We start from the raw sequence: 19,296 nt of genomic DNA, 5'->3' as shown, positions 1-19,296 counted from the left end.
AGGCTGCAGCAATGGCAGATGTCTCTTAAAGAGACCGCATCCATGAGCAGATTGTCACGGTGATGTACCTGCTTGCTCTAAGCACCAGTGCCAATGTGGCTGCACACAGGGGCACCAGGGACTTACAGGGAGACATTGTCGAAGTGAGGCCCTAAGCAAGACTTGCTGCATACAGAAGTGCCAGCGATATCCTTTATTCCCTGTTGAGCCCTCCTCCCTCCTAGTGTGCTGGACGCAGAGCAGCCATCATAGCCCTGACGTCATCAAACTGGATAACAGAGGTGGCTCCACCCCGCCTCCTCCAATTTGTGGCTCTACCCAAGCCACATCCAGGTATATCCTCAGCAAGTCAGGAGCTCCTTGCTGAGACTCACACTGGTGGAGGCAGCTGGCCTCAGTTTCTAGTGTGGCCTTTTGAGGCAACTATAAGCAAAGCATCTATGGATTGCTTGCTGAATCTTAACAGGTGGCCCCAGAGGGGCTCAGGCTGGGCTAAGTTTGGCCTGCAGCTGAACCCCTCCTAGGACTGTGCCCGTCGACACCTATTTCACAAATCCACACTAATAAGACTGGGAGACTTAGGAGCTTTGCTTAGTACATAGAAACAGACACAGAAAGACAGCCAAAATGGGAAGACAAAGAAGCAGAAACCATATGAGAGAAGAGAACAGAGATCCAGATATCATGGAGTCAAGTAATCTAACAGATGCAGAGTTCAAAACACTGGTTATAAAATGCTCAATGAACTTTTGGGAAGTATAGATAAATTCAGTGAGAACTTCGACAAAGAGATAAAAAACAAAAATGGAAGTGAAATTATAAAAGGGAACCAGTCTGAAACGAAGAACACGTTATCTGAGATGAGACGTATATTAAATGGAATAAACAAAGGAATAAAGAAGAGGATCAAATGCCCTATCTAGAAGACAGAAAAGCCAATCAGGACACTCAATCAGAATGGCAAGAAAAAAGATGCCAAGACTATAAAAATAATTTGAGGATATGGGACACTATTAAGGCTCCAAATATTCATCTGATTGACGTAACTGAAGAAAATCAAGATGTTGAATGGCTGTTTGAAGAAATAATGATAGAAAACTTCCCTAACCTGGTGAAGGAAATGGACATAAAACCCCAGGAAGCTCAGAGAATTCCAAAAATCAGGGATTCAAAGAGGCCCACACCAAGACACATTATAATTAAAATGCCAAAGTTTAAATACAAAGAAAGAATATTAAAAACAACAAGAGAAAAATAAATAATTACCTACAAGGGAGCACCTATAAGACTGGCAGCTGATTTCTCAAAAGAAACTATGCAAGACAGAAAGGCTGGCAAAAAATATTCGAAAGGATGAAGACCCAGGATTAACAACCAAGTTAATTTATCCAGCAAAGCTATCATTTAGAGTTAAAGGATAGATAAAGAGCTTCCTAAACAAAAATAAGCTAAAGGAATTTATCACCACCAAGCCAGTATTACAGGAAATGTTGGAGGGACTTCTTTAAGAAGAAAAAACATGTATCAAAAACAGGAGTAAAGAATGGTAACAACTGCATTCCTATCAATAAATACCTTAAATGGAAAAGAATTAAGTGCTCCATCCAAAAGATAGAGTGGCTGAAAAGATAAGAAAACAAGATCCCTACATATGAAAAGACAGGGGATACAAAAAAATATTGCTTTGATAGACCTAGGTGTATAAGTCAGACAGAAAAAGATAAACACTATATGATTTCACTTACATGCTGAATCTAAGGAATAAAAAGAACAAGCTAATCAAAAACAGACTCACAAATATAGTGGACAATTTGGTGACAGACAGAGGGGAGGGGGGATCCTTCCATACTCCTTTGCTACAAATTAGTAGCTGATGGATGGTCACAGGGATGGGGAGCACAGCATAGGGAATGCTGTTAGCATTAATACGTTGGCTAGGTGGAGGGTCAGGGGAGGGAGGGAGCAATTGGGGAGATGGTTTTATAAACTATATAGATTTCTAACCATATACTGTATACTTGAAACTAAATTTAAATTTAAAAAAAAAAAGCAAAATGCTTTGAAAAAATTTTTAAAAAGAAATGGCTCTTCATGATTATATTTCTCACAAAATAAAAATTGCAAAAGAGTGTGAAGATAAAACCAAGGGAAGAGCCCTGAAAAGGAACAAAAGTAAAACAAAAATGAAAACTGTTTACTATTAAGCAAAGGAGTATGGAAGGATCACATTTTCTTCTCTACTGATCTAATATTTTTAGCAGAGGTCAAATGGATTCTTTTTTTCATACTCTATTGATTGCTTAAAATTACAGCACATTTTAATTTCTTCTTATTTGGACCATAACTTTCTTGTGTAATTTTTTCCCCTGAATTTTTTTAGATTTTTCTCTGGAGGAGATAGGGAGACACTATAGGCACTGGAATGGATTTTTGAAATGGGAGGAAAAAAACCCCAGAAAATCAAAAGAAGCAAAGGATGTGAAGTCTACAGAAGTAAGCACAAAGCAAAAGTCAGATTAAAAGGGAATAACCAGTGACAGTGATCGACCAAGAAATATTAGCTGATTCAGGAGGTTAGCGTTGCCACGAAGAAGGAGTAAAGAGTGGAAGACAGCCTTAGCTCTAAGTGTTCTATATGAAACCACCATGGGAGAAGAAGCTGTCAAGATGTCTTTAAATACTGACAACACACTCCCACATTTCTTAAAAAAACAAAATTAGATACTTACCTGACAAAGAACTGGCCAGGCTTCCTCTCCGTAACTTACAGTCATCCTGACTAAGTTGTCGTTGAAGTTTAGTTTTTCCAGTGGATGAAAATATGTCAGGATTACTGAGCTTCCTGAATAGAAGAGGACTAAGTCCACTTATCGCATCCTTTAAAGAGAAAATAATAAAAGTCTTTAATGTCTTTTCTGAAAGTATATAAGAACTTTATACTAACTATCTCTACAACATTCATTACAGTTAAAAAGTGGCAACATTTTCTATTTCCCACTCAATAGCCAGAAACATATTTCTTAGTAAAAGCTGTTTGGGTGTGCTATGAAAGATGAGGGACATTCATTATAAAATGCCAAAGGAAAAACAGGGAAGGAAGCTCACAAGATGACACGATAAGACATTTTGATAAAATGTATTATTCATAATGAGTACACATGTAGTTATGTTTATTTATGTTTCTCCCTTTATTCACACTCTTCCTATATACAGTAAAGGAAAGCATATCTTAAAATTTAAATCATTTCTTCAATTAAGTAAATGAATAAATGAATGTTATAAAAATTTTTTTAAAATAAAGTGCTTTTAAAAATTCATAAATAGGTCTTCCTTTATCTGTTATACGAAGTTAGAAATACATCTAACATTCAATTAATGCTAAATTAAAGCTCAGAGCTTCCTTTATATGTCTGTAAGAGTTAAATATATGTTTTCAATGAAAAAGTATAAAAACACCATGAAAAAAATAGACTATATGACACATTGACAGTGCCTTTCCTTTACCTTTTTATTAGCCCACCATATTCCAACACCTCTCCCTCCCCACTCAGTAAGGATGTCAACATATCAAGATTTAGATATTCTGAAGCAAACCCACCCAATTAACAGCACTAAATGATAAACTATTTTGAAAAAAAAAAAAGGCAAATGAGGCATATGTCTTATATTTCAATGATGGAAGCTACAATAAACAAGATAAGTACCACATCAAACTACTCTGGACAATACATAGACAAATGAGAAGCATAAGGAAAAATAACTGAAAACTAAGTTACCAGCCATTTGAAAAACAAGATTCAAATAACTGGAACCATGGCAATACTAAAAGTCACAGGGGAAAAAAAAGGAAAAATATCTACCTCCTTGAAAAAAGATTTTTTAAAAACCTCTAAGGTCATATACTGTGATTGGTGGGTTCACAAACATGGGAAAGTACTAATATTGCTCGGTGCTGGCTATCTAGAATATAATTTACAAATACTCAGGCATAAAGAGAAGAGTGAAGTTGATGAAGAAAAATAACAAAAGTAAAAAGCTTTTTTTTAATTGGTAGTAAATGGATAAAAGGATAAAGAGGAATATTTAGGCACTGTATCATCAAAGCAATTGATGTGAGCTGGGAAAAAGGAGAATTGGAAGCAATAATTAATGAGCTGGGAAAAAGGAGAATTGGAAGCAATAGTTAATGCAAAAAGAGAAGGCAGCTAGGGAGCAGTCTCTATTATTCCCACTATTTAGTGTGTCAAGGATGAAATAATATCTATGCATTAAGGAAAACACAATGGAAGCAGGGTTTGGGCACAATATACTGTACTAGTAACCTACCAAAAAGGCCTATATGAAGAAATACGGAGAGGAAAGGTCCCATCCCAAAAATAACTTACAAATGAGCTACATGAGAGAGCCCGGCACTTGCCTGGATGCCTACTACACTGTATGAATCATCTTAGCCAGAAAGAAACAACAAACAATAGAAGACTACATCAGCACCACTTAGGAGAAAGTCGTATTCTTTTCAATCTCCCTATTCTCTAACATAACATACCAAAGAAAAGAAGCCCGAAAACAGAGAGAGGAAAAACTAAAGCAGATCATGCTCCTTCTTATTCCGAGCTTTAATCCTGTCAAAACCTTGCAAGAGAAAGAAAATATTAATTAAATGTGAAATTTAATTTTTAAACTAGGATGTCTTCTTTTACTGAAGTTCATTGCTCATTTCAGAAAAGTACACATACCTAAGCATATATAACTCAATAAATTTTCACAAGTTAAACATATCCACAAAATCGGCTTCAAGATTTTTTTAAAAGACATAACCAAGCACCCCAGAAAGCTCCTCTGCTTCCTTCTAGTCACTATCCTCCAAGATAACCACTATCCAAGCTTCTAACAGAATAGATTATATAACATGAAAATCTTTATATGAGTCATTTAGCATGAACTGCTTCAATTTGCTTCTTTTGCTCAACTAGACTGGACTTTTTTAAATAACAGAACATTACTGAATTTACCCAAGAAGTCATTAAGAGACAGAATAGAAGAATAAAGCAAATAAGACAGAATCACAAATAGGCCGAGAGGAAAAGAAAAATGATATGAGAAGTAAAACTTTCTTACTAACTTCTTGCAATTTTCTAGTTCCCATTTCCAGTCACTTATAAGGCCTAGCCAAACTACATTTGCAGGTTTAATGGGATACCACTTGTACCCTTATAAGTTCTTCCTTTCTGCTCAAACTAGATCAAATTGGTTTCTATCATTTCTTTGATTAAATGATTCTTAAATGAAACAGGGAGTTAAACTTAAAAAGTAGAAGGAGCCTAGTATGACTTCCAAGTTTCTAACTTGGGTGGTATGCTTATCAAGCCAAAAATACAGAAAGAAAAACAAGTTTACATTTAAAACATTGCTATAGCAATAGTAAATATTCGTATAACTAAAATTACAGCATTTCTCCAATAACTATTAGGGAACTGTAAATGTTTAATCTGAAAGGAAAGAAGACAAAGGAGACATGGATAACTCTCTTCAACTACATGAGGGCTATTTCCCACGTTTTAAGAGAGTAAACTTTTTACTTCAGAGGCCAGAATTAGAACTACTGGGTGAAAATAACAGAAGTTGGGTTGATTAGAAGGAAGAACTGTCTAATAGTGAATAGGCCACCTTAAAAAAAAAAAATTGACTGTGCCAGCAGAAATATTGAAACAGGTGAAAGTTGGCCTAAGGCAGATTTTCCCCAGACCAGCAGCAGTCTCACCTGTGAACTTGGCAGAAATGCAAATTCTCAAGCCATCTCCCCAGATCTACTAAATTAGAAATTCTTGGGGAAGGAACCAGCAAACAAGCCCTCCAGGTGATCCTGAAGTACACTAACGTTTGAGAACCACCAGACCAGATCAAAAATTTCAATATGATGCCACCAACACACAGGTATGTTAATCAACTGTGAGGATTGTTATAAATTATTTAAAATTGATAATAAAGTACTCAAATTTGCAACATTTACATTCTTAATTAATGAAAGCAGGTTCTTGGTAAACACAATGAAGTCAATTCACTTATATTACAATATTCTTTCTTAAGTGAGATTTTTAAAAGGCAGAATGACAAGAAGCATGCCAGAAATTATGCATAACCTGTATTTATCTATTGTAGCAATACTGTAAAAATAACGTATCTAGCATATGCCATGTACATTTTACCTGTCAAATAAAAATTTAAAAGGTTGAAAATTGCCTTACTACACAATTTCTACGTGTTCCTTCCAACTCTAAGAGAGTACCACTTTCTCTTTTAATTCAGAGTACTGAGTTGTGGCTATTTTGCCTCTGCCCTGGAAGTCTTCAGAGTCCTCCATCGTTTGGCTCAGAACCATCTCCATCCTCCACAACACCAAAGCAAATCTCAGGCTAAGACTAGTGCAGTGCTTACACTACCATGCTATTAAGGATAAGACTCAAAGTAGGCAATGGATTCACAGCTGAAAACAGCAATCTACACACTAAAAACTTGTCTATCAGGCTAAAAACCTGGGTTAACTCTCATTAGGAGTTGTCTTATCCCATATGATTGGTAATCCAACAGGTGACAAGAATAACCTGTGGTAGATTCTTCCTACCTTGCCAAGAGTCAAACCCAGGTGCCACAGTAATCAAAGTCCAATCTCTTAAAACCTATCAAAAAGCTCAACTTCAAATTATACTACAAAGCGACAATAATCAAAACAGCATGGTATTGGCAGCAAAACAGACACATGGACCAGTGGAACAGAAATCAGAGTCCAGAAGTAAACCCATATATATATATATATATATATATATATATATATATATATATATGCAAATAATTTTCGACAAAGAAGCCAAAAGCATACAGTGGAGAAAGGAAAGCCTCTTCAATAAATGGTGCTGGCAAAACTGGAAAGCCACCTGCAAAAGAATGAAATTAGATTGTTGTCTATCACCACACCAAAATCAACTCAAAATGGAATAAGGACCTGAATTTAAGGCCTGAAACAATAAAATGCATAGAAGAAAACATAGGAACTAAACTCAGGGACCGTGGATTTAAAGAGGATTTTATGAATTTGACCTCAAAGGCAAGGGGAGTAAAAAAGCAAAAATAAATGAATGGGACTACATTAAGCTAAAAAGCTTCTGTTCAGTAAAAGAAATCGCCAACAAGGTAAAGAAACAGCCATCTGAATGGCAAAATATATTTGCAAGCAACTCCTCCAATAAAGGCCTAAAATCCAAAATATACAAAAAACTCATACGACTCAATAACAACAAAAAACAAATGATCCAATCAAAAAATGGGCAGAGGACCTGAACAGACACTTCTCCCTACAGGACGTACAAATGGCCAACAAATATTTGAAAAGATGCTCAACATCGCTAGCTATTAGGGAAATGCAAATAAAAACCACAATGAGACACCATCTCACACCTGTTAGAATAGCTATAAGTAATAACAAATGGAGGGAATGCGGAGAAAAAGAAAGCCTCAAACACTGCTGGTGGGACTGCAAATCGCTATAGCCACTATGGAAAACAGTATGGAGGTTCCTCAAAAAACTAAGAATTGATCTACCATATGATCTAGCAATCCCTCTACTAGGTATTTACCCCAAAGACCTGAAAACTCATACCAAAAAGGTATTTGCACGCCGATGTTCATAGCAGCATTATTCACAGTGGCCAGGACATGGAAGCAACCAAAGTGTCCTACGATAGATGACTAGATAAAGAAGCTGTGGTATATATATACAATGAAATATTACTCAGCCATAAGAGATGAAATACTGCCATTTGCGACAACATGTATGGAACTCGAGATAATCATGCTTAGTGAAATAAGCCAGACATAAAAAGTCGAAAATCACATGATATCACTTACATGTGGGATATAAACCTAAAAGCAACAAATGAGCAATACAAACAAACAGAGACTCATGGACATGGACTATAGGCTAATGGTTACTAGTAGGGTGGGGGAGGAGAGTGGAGATAGACAGGGTAAAGGGTTTAGGGGGTGGGTGAAGTGGATAAAGGGGATCAAATATATGGTGGCTGAAGGAATCTAGACTTTGGGTGGTAAACCCACAATGGAATATAGAAATGTCAAATGATGATGTATACCTGAAAATTATATAATTGTATTAACCAATGTTACTCCGATAACCTTAATTAAAATTTTTTAAAAAATCAAAAATTCCGTAGTCTTTTGCGAGCATCGCTGTTAAGTGACAAGGTAGTTTTATTTTCTACATATCTCAACTATCCACTGAAAAGTTGTAGGAACAACAACCAACCTAATAGCATGAGTATCCTTAGGCTCTAGATTGCAGTTGTTCTGAAATATCATTTCCCGTTAAAAGAAACCAGAAGTTCTTGGGAAAACAGCTAATTCCAGGTCTAAGCTTGTGACAGGCTGACATACAAGATAGCAAGAGAAACCTCAAAACTATTAGGATAGGGTCAAAATACTAAAGAATCAAACTGAAGAGGCTCTTCCTAGAAAGACCATTTGAGCTTCAATTAGTACAAGAAAACACATCAAATACAGGCTAAAACCTATCAAAAACATTTAAATGCATAACTACACACTGGTTAAAAAAAAATAACTAGTCACCTACTGAAGATGACAGGGAACCAATTTATTATCTTAAAAACTAGGCAAATAAAAAGAAAGAATCAGGTATTTCATACATGAACTATACCAATGGGAACCAAATAGTAGTTGCAGGAAAGCATCTCCTTAAAATGTTATTCTGCCTAATAAACGAAAATTAAGTGATAGAATTAGATCACTATTTTGCAACCCCAATTAGTGAATCGCAGCACTGAGCATCAACAATTGCTATAATCAAAGATCAAAAAGTAGACATCATGTGTCTCCTGCTGAAAGAATACACTACCACGTGTAATCTTGCCAAAGGAATTGAACCTGAGACTGATTAAGCTTCTGTATCCAGCCACAATTTTCAGGAAATACAAAGGACACAGAAATATTTTGAAATGCACTCTAAGTATGCATAGACTGTGGGAAACTCTACAGGTCAAATGCCCCAGGGTTTTTCGATATTTAAATTTTAAGGAAAAGGAAAAGATGGAAGAGAAACCTATAGATTAAAAGAGACTAGGTATTTTTTAACGGGCAAGATTAAATTGTAAGTCTTAGATGCAAATTTACAAAGAAATGCAAGGAAATGACTTTTTAAGTCAGGATAGTAATTATTTTTTGGAAGAAGGAAGGGGCTACAATTGGGATGGGATTCAAGGAGAAGAGTTTCTAGAATGGCTAGCAAAATTCTTTTTCTTGACCTGGGTAATGGTTATAAGGATGTTCACCTTATAATAATTCATTAAGCTAAACTTTTTTTTAGTACTTTTCTGTACTTGTTACATTGTACAATGAAAAGATTAAAAAGAAAAAAAAAGGAAAGGAAGAAGAAAAATCACAAAACAAGCAGCCTGTTACAAAAGGGAATATTCTGCTACACATACAGTTACAGTAGTGAAAAGGAATGAGCACAATAAAAAACACATAAACAAAACACTTAGTGAGACCCAATACAAACCAGGCATTTTAAATCTTGATTTAACCATAAAAACAGCACTGCAAAATAAACATTCTCATCTTCACTTCACATGTAAACCTACTAAGCTACTAAGAGAATTCAAACCTAGTCCAAAGTATGCTTTTCTCCAGGTTATATTTAAATGACATTAATAAAGAATTCACAACAATCAATAAGGAAGATAAAAAGAAACAGTCTATAAGAAAAACAAGAAAGCACATTAATAAGGAAGTCAAAGAAGACAAAAAATCCAAATAAACAACAAATATATGAAAAGATTCTCAACCTCACTAGTAATCAGAAAATGCATTTAAAGCACCAAGATGCCATCTAAACGCAGCGAAAAATAACAAAACCAAGGGTTGGCAAGGACATAGGGAAACATCACTGGTCAAAGTACAAATTGGTACAATCACTGTGGAAAGCAATTTGGCAATAACATCCACCAAGGGAAACTCTTGTACACGTGCACAAGGTGATAAGCACAAGACTATTTACTGCAGCCCTATAAAAAGGAAAATGGAAATATCCTAAGGATCTGTTAATTCAAAAGAATGCTACATAGTAGTTATAAATTAATGAAACTGATCTAAATGTATTAAGGTAGATCCAGGTTGGCAAACTTCGGCAGCAGGACAAATCTTACCGATAGCATATTTATATTCAGCCAAGAAGCTGAAAATAGTGTTTAGCTTTGTAAATGGTTGAAAGACAAATCAAAGGAACAATATTCCATGAAATAGTCTCAATATGAAGAATATAAAAATTATATAAAATTCCAATTTCAATGTCTATATATAAAGTTTTACTGGAATACAGCCAGGTTCATTCGCTTACATACAGTTTTATGGATGCTATTATGCTACGACATATAGCTGAGTTGTTGTGACACTGTATGACAACTCCTAAAACATTTATCATCCATCTGGCCCATTACAGAAAGAATTTGCTGATCCATGATATATTTAATTCCCAAAAACAACGCTGAGTGAAAAACAGTGAGAGTAAAATAATACATGCAATAATACATAACATATAAAATTTTAAACAAATACTGCTACATTTTGCTTATGGATAAATATATTTCATAATAGATTTTTTTTCCAATAATGCAGTATTTTAATACACATCATCTTCAAGACAATGTGGTTTCCTCCTGGGGTAGTGGCAGAGGGGAAAGGGATGCTAACAATTCCTATAATATTTTACTTCTTTAAAATAAAATCTAAAGCAAAATGGAAACATCTGTGAAATCTAGGTAGATGTCTAATGTATTTTCCTATAAATTTGTAATGTTTCATAATTAAACATTTTTTAAAACATAAAGTGAGAATTAAAATTGTGGGAAATGATTACCAAGTTGAAATTTAATTTTTTTATTGTGGCAACATTAAGACCTTTATATATAAGATCTTTATAAGACCTCTATATTATATAGACATAGACATACGAGGTCAAATACTTTTTTCAAGATACTCAAAGCCTTCCTTTAAAAAATACAACAAAAAAGGGACACAAAATTCCATTTTTTTTTCTTTAATGTGTAGAAAAGAAAATTTAGCAGAGAAAAAACTAAGGCAGAGATTCCACACAAAAATCACAAAGCCAATGATAGTACAGAAATATAAATCTTAATTTCAAATCTATAAATCCTATTTTATCTCCCTAAAATAATTTGATAGTTAAAATGAAAGCATCTTCAACTTTTTAAGAACATAGTGGAGTCAAGGCTCTAGGACTTGGAGATCCTTGAACAAGTTATTTAACCCCTTTGTACAATAACTTTTATCTGTGATAAAAGGGCTGATAAGAGATTTAGAAAAATCAAGTGTTTAGCATGTTAGGGATATAAACTTAAGCAAAATAAAACCCCTATACTGATTTTTTGTTCACATTATGGTGACTAATGCAGTAATTCTCAAAGTGTGTTCTCCAGAGCAACATCAGTTTCATCATCATCTGAGGACTTGTTAAAAAATGTAAACTCCCAGACCTACTGAATAAGAAATTTGGGGCATGGGGCCCCAACCATCCTTGTCTTTAACAAGCCGTCAAGGTAATTCCTTGAACTCTGAAGGCTAAAACTAATTGTCCTGAAGAAGTTCACACCCATCCTCAAAAAGGAGTAAGGTTCTGACTGGAGTAGGCACATGTGACTTGGCCACAGTCTCAAGAGTTAAAAAGTTGAAGCACGTAGGACAACTAGATAGCCAAATTCAAAAGAATAAAGGTAGACAGATCTTCACCTCGTATCATATACAAAAATTAGCTCAAAATGGATCAAACACCTAAAGAGCTAAAACCATAAAACTCTTAGAAGAAAACATAGACCTTGGATTTGGCAACAAAAGAAAAAATAGATAAATTATATTTCATCAAAATTAGTAACTTTTGTACATCAAATGACACTAATAAGAAAGTGACAGACAATCCACCAAATGGGAGAAAATATCTATACAAATCATATGTCTGTTAAGAGTATAGTATCCAAAATAAATACAGAACTCTCAAAACTCAACAACAACCCAACTTAAAAATAGCCAAAGTACTTAGATAGATATTTCTATGACGAAGACATACAAATGGTCAACAAGCACATAAAAAAGATGCTCGACATCACTAGCTTACAAGGAAATGCAAATCAAAAGCACTATGAGATATTATTTATCATTTACACCTATAAGGATAGCTATGATTTTTTAAAAATAGAAAATAACGTGTTAACAAGGTCATAGACAAACTGTAACGCTTATATACTGCTACTGCGATACAATCCCAGTAATATAATCACTGTGGGAAAGTTTGGCGGTTCCTCAAAAACTTAAAGATAGAATTACCATATGATCCAGTAATTCCACTCATATATATACACACATATAATATACATACATTAATATAATATATATTATACATATATTAATATAATATATATTATAATATACATATGTTAATATAATATATATTATATATTATATATTATATTAATATATTATATGTATATTATATGTGTGTGTGTGTGTGTATATATATATATAATAAACTGAAAAACAGATGTTCAAACAAAAATTTGTACACAAATGTTCACAGCAGCACATCCCAATCAGCAAAAGGTAGAAACACCCAAATGCCCATCAATTGATGACTGGATAACCAAAATGTGGTACATCCATACAACAGAATATTACTCAGCCATAAAATGACATGAAGTACTGATATATATGCTACAATGTGGGTAAATCTCAAAAACATTATCCTAAGTGAAAAAAGCCAGACATAAAAAGCCACATAGTCTATGATTCCATTTCTATAAGATGTTCAGAGTCCATTGCAACAGGAAATAGTAGTGGTTGTCAGAAACGGGGGGGAAGGAAGAAATTTCCTTCTGGGGTGATGAAAATGTTCTGAAACTAGATAGTGATGATGGTTGCACAACAATCAAATGTACTAAATGTCACTAATTGTAAACTTTATGTTAAGTGTATTTTACCATAATTTAAAAAGTCAAAGCACATGTAGAGGTAGGCTCTCTAAGGCAAGACTTCCTTCCAGGAGCCTATTCAAGTGAAAACAGCTGAGATAGTCACCATTCCCTCAGGCATCTCTATGGCTTCCTTCTGGCTGTTCTCCTCTTCCACATGACTGGACTGACAAAATAAGAAAGCTTGAGGACAGAGCTCACTAGTCACCAAGACCAGAAGGAATGTGGGGGTTGCCAGAGACTAGCTCTGCCGGAGGCAGAGAAAAACAAGCTTTTCCAGATCTAGCTGTTTTTAAGAAAAGGCTTTTCTTTACTTGCTTTCAAAATGGTTATTACCCAAAACTCTGTGGACCTACAAGGAATAAAAGACTATGGTTCCAGGCTGTCAATACCCCCCAAAAAAGAGGATTTCGACATAGTTCTAGCTGAAGACTATATTGGGGTTTGAGCCCTGTGGCAGGGATTAGCTATATGTTGAGAACATGATTCACCTTCCTCCTGGGCACAATCTAGATAACATTTCCCAGCCTTCTAGAAGTTAGGCATGGCCTTGTGACTGAATTCTGGCAGTAAAATATGAGTGGAAGTGATAAAATTACTTCCAGACCTGGCCATTGAAACCTCCCACAAGATCCATCACTTGCCTCATGTGGCCTTGGAAGCCTTGTGTCGAAAATGGTAGAGCCTCCATTAGTCTGGGTTCTTTTGAATGTATCTGTTACAACTAATGTCCTTTAACATAAAAAGACTACTAGCATTGCTCTTACTGGTCAAAGGCAGGACTCCTGAGTCACCTGAACAAAATCATCTTAGTATCACACCTTCGAAATAACTTAAAGAATTTTTTTTTAATTAATACCAACTATTTCTAAACTCCGCTTTTTAAAACATTCCTGAGGGCCTCAAATAGTAATGAAAATCTGACAACCACAACCTAACATTTCTATGTTACCTCTGCCTCTCTGAAATATAGACAAAGAAACTATGTGGCTTGTTATCTCCAACAAACAAAGGGTGAAAAGATCTGTGCATCTGCTACTCAGGTTCACAGGTAGAAAGAATTAAAGTTGGTACAACTAAAATACTACAGAATTTTTAAATGTGGTCTCCTTGGCTCGAGTTTGTTCTTGATTACATTCTAAAACCTAAGCAGACTTTCATATTCTAAGCCAGTTACTTAATAAATAAATCCATAAAAGTTTCTCTAAAGGGAAAAATGCATAAATTAAAGCCTCCCTTTTAAGCTGAACAACATAAAAGAACAGTTTGATAACACCAACAAACCAAAGGTCAAGACATATCTTTTTCTATCATATGTCTTTCTCAAACCAGATGAGAACACTAAAAATATATGAATTTTATTTTCACACATTCTGTGCATGTACCTTAAAAATATAATAATAATTAACCATATTGAACACTTCTTGGTATCAGGCTTTGTAATAAGTGTTTTATGTGAATTAATTTATTAAATACTCACACGACACTCTGAAATAGCTAATATTATCTCTACTTTCTATATATACATATATAATAATAACGAGGCTTAGAAAATTTCAGTAACTTGCCTCAGGTCATGGAGTTGGAATTTGAAGGCAGAAAATAACTCAGTCTTAATCACAATATAATTCACTTAGAAGAACTTATTTAGAAACTGCTATATACAATTCCAGAAGCTAAAGATATAGCTGTGAGAAAAGCAAACCCAAATTCCTCCCCTCATGAACCATATATTCTAATGCAGACAAATGGGAATAAACAACAAATATATGACAATAAAAGATATGACTAAAAAGTGGGAAAAAGATTATTACTTTTAAAAGGCTGATGATCAAGGAAGGCCTCTTTGAGGAGGTGATAGCTGAGCAGAGACCTGAATAAAATGAGAAAGCCAGCAATACAGATAGATATATCTGAAAAAAGGTAGAGAAAACTATCAAGTGTAGAAGTCCTCAAATAATAATTTTTTTAAATGTCCTCAGGCAAGGGCATACTTAATAAATCTGGAGGCCACCAAGACAGCCAATATGATTAGAGTGGAAGGAAATGAGAATAGAGAAGGTAGACCATGTAGAATCTTAAAGGCCAAACCAAGCACTTTGGATTCTGATCTAAATTGTGATGGTTAGCCACTGTAGGGTTTTGCGCAGGGAGGTGACAATCTCAGATTTAAGCTTTTAGAGGATGATGCCAATTTTGCTATACGCAAAATACTGAGGGGGACAGAGGGGGGACAACTAGAAGAATAGAACCAGTAAGACCAGTTAGGGGAGTTTTACAGTAATCCAGATTAAAGATAACAAAAGGCTAAGATTAGGGTAGTGATGGAGCTAGTGGGGAAGTCTCACTCAATCTGAATGTAACATTAACCAGACCTGATGGGCTGAATGTAGAATAGGAGAAGATCCAAAAAAGAATCAAAGACAACTTCCAAGTTTTGGTCTGAGTAAATGGGAGCATGGTAGTGCCATTTATTGACATGGGAAAGGCTGGCGAAGAAGACTGGGAAGAAAAAATCAAGAGTTCAGTTTTGGCATGTTAAGTCTATTAGCTATCCAAATGGAAATCTAGAGCTCAGAAGAAAGGAATCATCAGCATACAAATGGAATGTAAAGCAATACCATCTGATGAAATCATATCAGGCAGGAGAATAGACTGTATAAACAGATTGAAAACTGAACCCTCTGAAGACTGAGATAGGAAGAAAACCAAGAGAGCATGGTTCCAGAAGTCAAATAATGGAATGATCGACCATGTCAAATACAACAGGTCAAGTGACATGAAGTCTGCAAACTGGTCCCTGGATTTGGCCAATGATGACCTTGACATAAGTGTTTCATAGAACGATGGAGACAAAAACCTGACAAGTGGGTTCAAGAAAGATGAGGGGAGAGGAAATGAAAGCAAAACATATGAACAATTCTTTCAAGTAGTTTTCTTATAAAGAGGAGCATTTTTCTACTCATCGACAATTATTTCGTATCACTTGTTCTTCTACCTGAAGTACTGCCAAGAGCCTACCTAACTGGTCTCTCTGCTTCCACATACCCAGTCTCAATAGAGTAGCCAAATGTATTGGATAAAATGTTAGCTCATATGATTCCTCTGCTCAGAACTCTTCAACGGCTTTCCATCTCATTCAATGTAAAAGCTAAAAACCTTATAACTGCCTAGTAAGACCCTGCACAATCTGAAACTCTCCACAATCCAGCCCTCCTCTCTTAATCTTTCCCCTCCGAGCTCATCTACCACTCTTCCCCTTATTAACTACATCCCAGCCACATTGGCCTCCTTGCTCGTCCTCAAACACAAATTTTGAAGGTGGTGGTGTTTTTAGCCCAGGGTACTTCCTATTCACCCTATCAAGAATGTCCTTTCCCTGGATAACCTAAATGCCTTTCTCTTACATCCTTCCGGCCTTTACTCAAATACCCCATTCCAAAGAAACACCTTTCCTGATAATGCTATTTAAAATCATAATCCTCTATCATTCTATATTCTGCTACCTTGCTTTATTTTCTTCATAGGTATTTATTACCATATAACATACATCATATATTATTTATTTTATTACCCGATTCCCTCTACTAGAATAGAAACTTCACGAAAGCAGGGTTTGTAGTCTGCCTTTTTCACTGCTGTAGACCCAAAAGTACTAAAAAAAAAATGTTAAATATTTAAAGAATGAATGTATAAGGTGGATTATAGGATTAATGGAGTTTATAAGGTGAAAAATATTATACCATGTTTACATGTTGATGAGCATCACCAATAGAAAAGAAAAACTAATGACTCAGGAATATGAAGAAATAATTGCTAGAATAAAACTCTGAAATAGATGTAGAGGTTGGCCTTAGGTAGGAGTTGGGACAGATTATCCATAGCAATACAGGGCAATTAATGTGAGTACAAACACAGGTAAGTTGGGTGATTAGTAATGGGAGCTTATGGAAGTTCTCTTCTAATTATGTTTTTTTCCCCTCAGTAAAACAGGAAGCAAGGACATCAACTGAGTGTTGGAGGTTTGAGGAGAAAGATTAAACAATCATTTAAAAGTAAATGGATGAAAGAAATGTCATATGATTGACTGTCAGTGCTAACAGACTCCTTGAAGTTCCTGATCACAAATTTTTATGTCAACATGGTCATGTTTTTCTCCAGCCACATTCAGCTGCTTAAAAACAGATGCAAATAGGAAGAGTTGGTTTAATCATGGTTGGAATCTTGTCAAGCACGTATGATAGAAGGGGGAAAAGACAAGGGAGCTGAAGGTACATGCACAGAAATGGTTACGATAGGCCATGTTAAGTTGGATAAGGAAAGTAGAGAAGAGGCATGAGGTGATGGACAATGAAAAGATTTAATAAAAAAAAAAATCAATGGGCTGGAGGTTACAAAGAGCTTGAACAATTTTTGGAGAGGAAATTCTAAAAGGAGTGTAAACTGGAGAAAGAGAGATGATGTGAAGGTCGGAGTGTGTGGCAAGCTCAAAACTATGCCTTCAGAGGTGAAACAATTATTGGTAAAGATAAAATACACCCATCCCTCGATTTACACGGATCATCCACTCCATGTGTCTTTTTTTACACAGAAGAAAACCACATAAAGAGTCCACCAGTACAAAAAAATATACTAAGTAGGCCAACATAAGTCATAAAAATATTCCACATATTGCCACAAAAAAATGCTAATGAAAATTCAGAAAAACCAAAAGAAATTTTATTCACTGTCAGTATCTATATTGTAATCTAAAGGAACCAACCATCTCTTTTTAATTGGCACAAAGTCACTATATTGCTCGAAATATTTGAGAATACTACTTAAATTTCATTATTTACATTTATGTTTTTGGATGCTCTTTTTCCAATCCCATCTTTTGCTAAGTTTTCATAAATTCTTTGATATTCACTGAAACATTTTTAAAAATTTTTTCTATATTTTAAGGCTCGTTGGATGTTTGGATCAATATCTAGAATTGCAGTTTCCAGTTTTGTAGCCAACTGAAGAGCTTGTAAATATTTTCTACAGTGAATGAAACTGGTTCAAGGTCACTGCTGTATTCATCACCAGGATGGGCTTCATATATTAAGTGAATTAATTATCAGTTAATTCATGACCAACCAGTAATTCACTAATATCATCTACATTCAAATTGTCAGAGCCTTCTTGAAATTTATTTAATAAATCAATAATGCCAGTTAATATCTCTTCAGTTGTTGGAACCATATTCCCTGGTACAATCACCTCTTGCCATATTGCTTTCTAGCAAGCTTGTAGGGTAGCCAGCTTTATATCACTCAAAACTAAAGCAAAATTCTTGATACAACTTAAAATTGTGTATTTATTCCAGGCTTCTGTAACTGTGATTCATTATCTTCAAGTTTATTAAAAATATCATTAAAACTCCATTTAATAGAATTAATCATAAAGGTGGAAATAATGTCTTGATCTAAAGGTTGGATCGAGGAAGTTGTATTTGGTAGCAAATATACAACTTTTATATTTGAATGTTCTAATTTGTGTGGATGACCAGGTGCTTTATCTAAGACTAAAAGTATTTTAAAAGGAAGACATTTTTCCTTCGTATAATTTTCAGCTTCTACAGCAAAATATTTGTAAAACCAATCCCAAAACGCATTAGTCATCCATACTTTTTTATTTGCCATCCAATGAATGGGAAGATCACTAATAGTGTAAGTATTCTTTGTATGCTGCTGAGTTAAGCCACTGTATTTTAGAAAGAGTAATCACCAACAAGAAAAAATGAAAAAGAAAGAACTGCGTAAAATGAGACCACATAAATGGAAACCGCGTATAAAAAGTCTGTGTAAACAGGGGGTGGGGGAGATACTTACCGCATATAAAAAAACTCACATAAAGAAATACCATGTAAATCGAGAGACAGGTGTATACCTAATGAACATGAAGTTCAATACTAAAACAAAAAAGCTGTCAACTATGTCTCTAAAAATGAGTTACGTGTAAGCCCTGACTCCCAATAAAGTCTAACCTCTGCTCTCCCCTGATGACTTTGTCCTCTTCCTCCAAATCTAGCTGTAGATCCAACAACCTGTTTTCAAACCCCGTTGGAACTCCAAGTATGTATATTATGATGAAAAGCAACTAACACCTACTGATAAAAAGTAATAATTACCAAGGTACCACGGGGATTTCACCAAGAAAGTACAAAGCTAGATGGCAAATTTAGCAGGGAACCATATAGCGGCTGAGA

The 19,296-nt window shown here is 35.0% G+C and overlaps 1 protein-coding gene across 12 annotated transcripts in view; it reads right to left on the bottom strand.

Annotated features, from left to right (window-relative positions):
* Window positions 1-19,296, bottom strand: part of MAST2 (microtubule associated serine/threonine kinase 2) — a 168,168-nt gene that overhangs the window by 142,977 nt on the left and 5,895 nt on the right. For all 12 annotated transcript variants that reach the window (XM_036233328.1, XM_036233329.1, XM_036233330.1 and 9 more), the window contains exon 2: window positions 2,730-2,877. In XM_036233328.1, coding sequence (XP_036089221.1) covers window positions 2,730-2,877 — 148 coding nt within the window. The remainder of the gene's footprint in view (window positions 1-2,729; window positions 2,878-19,296) is intronic.

This window comes from Rousettus aegyptiacus, unplaced genomic scaffold, assembly GCF_014176215.1.
Source record: "Rousettus aegyptiacus isolate mRouAeg1 unplaced genomic scaffold, mRouAeg1.p scaffold_m13_p_1, whole genome shotgun sequence".
Lineage (NCBI taxonomy): Eukaryota > Metazoa > Chordata > Mammalia > Chiroptera > Pteropodidae > Rousettus > Rousettus aegyptiacus.
Note: the sequence above shows the minus strand (reverse complement) of the source record. Positions and strands in the feature narration are given on the sequence as shown.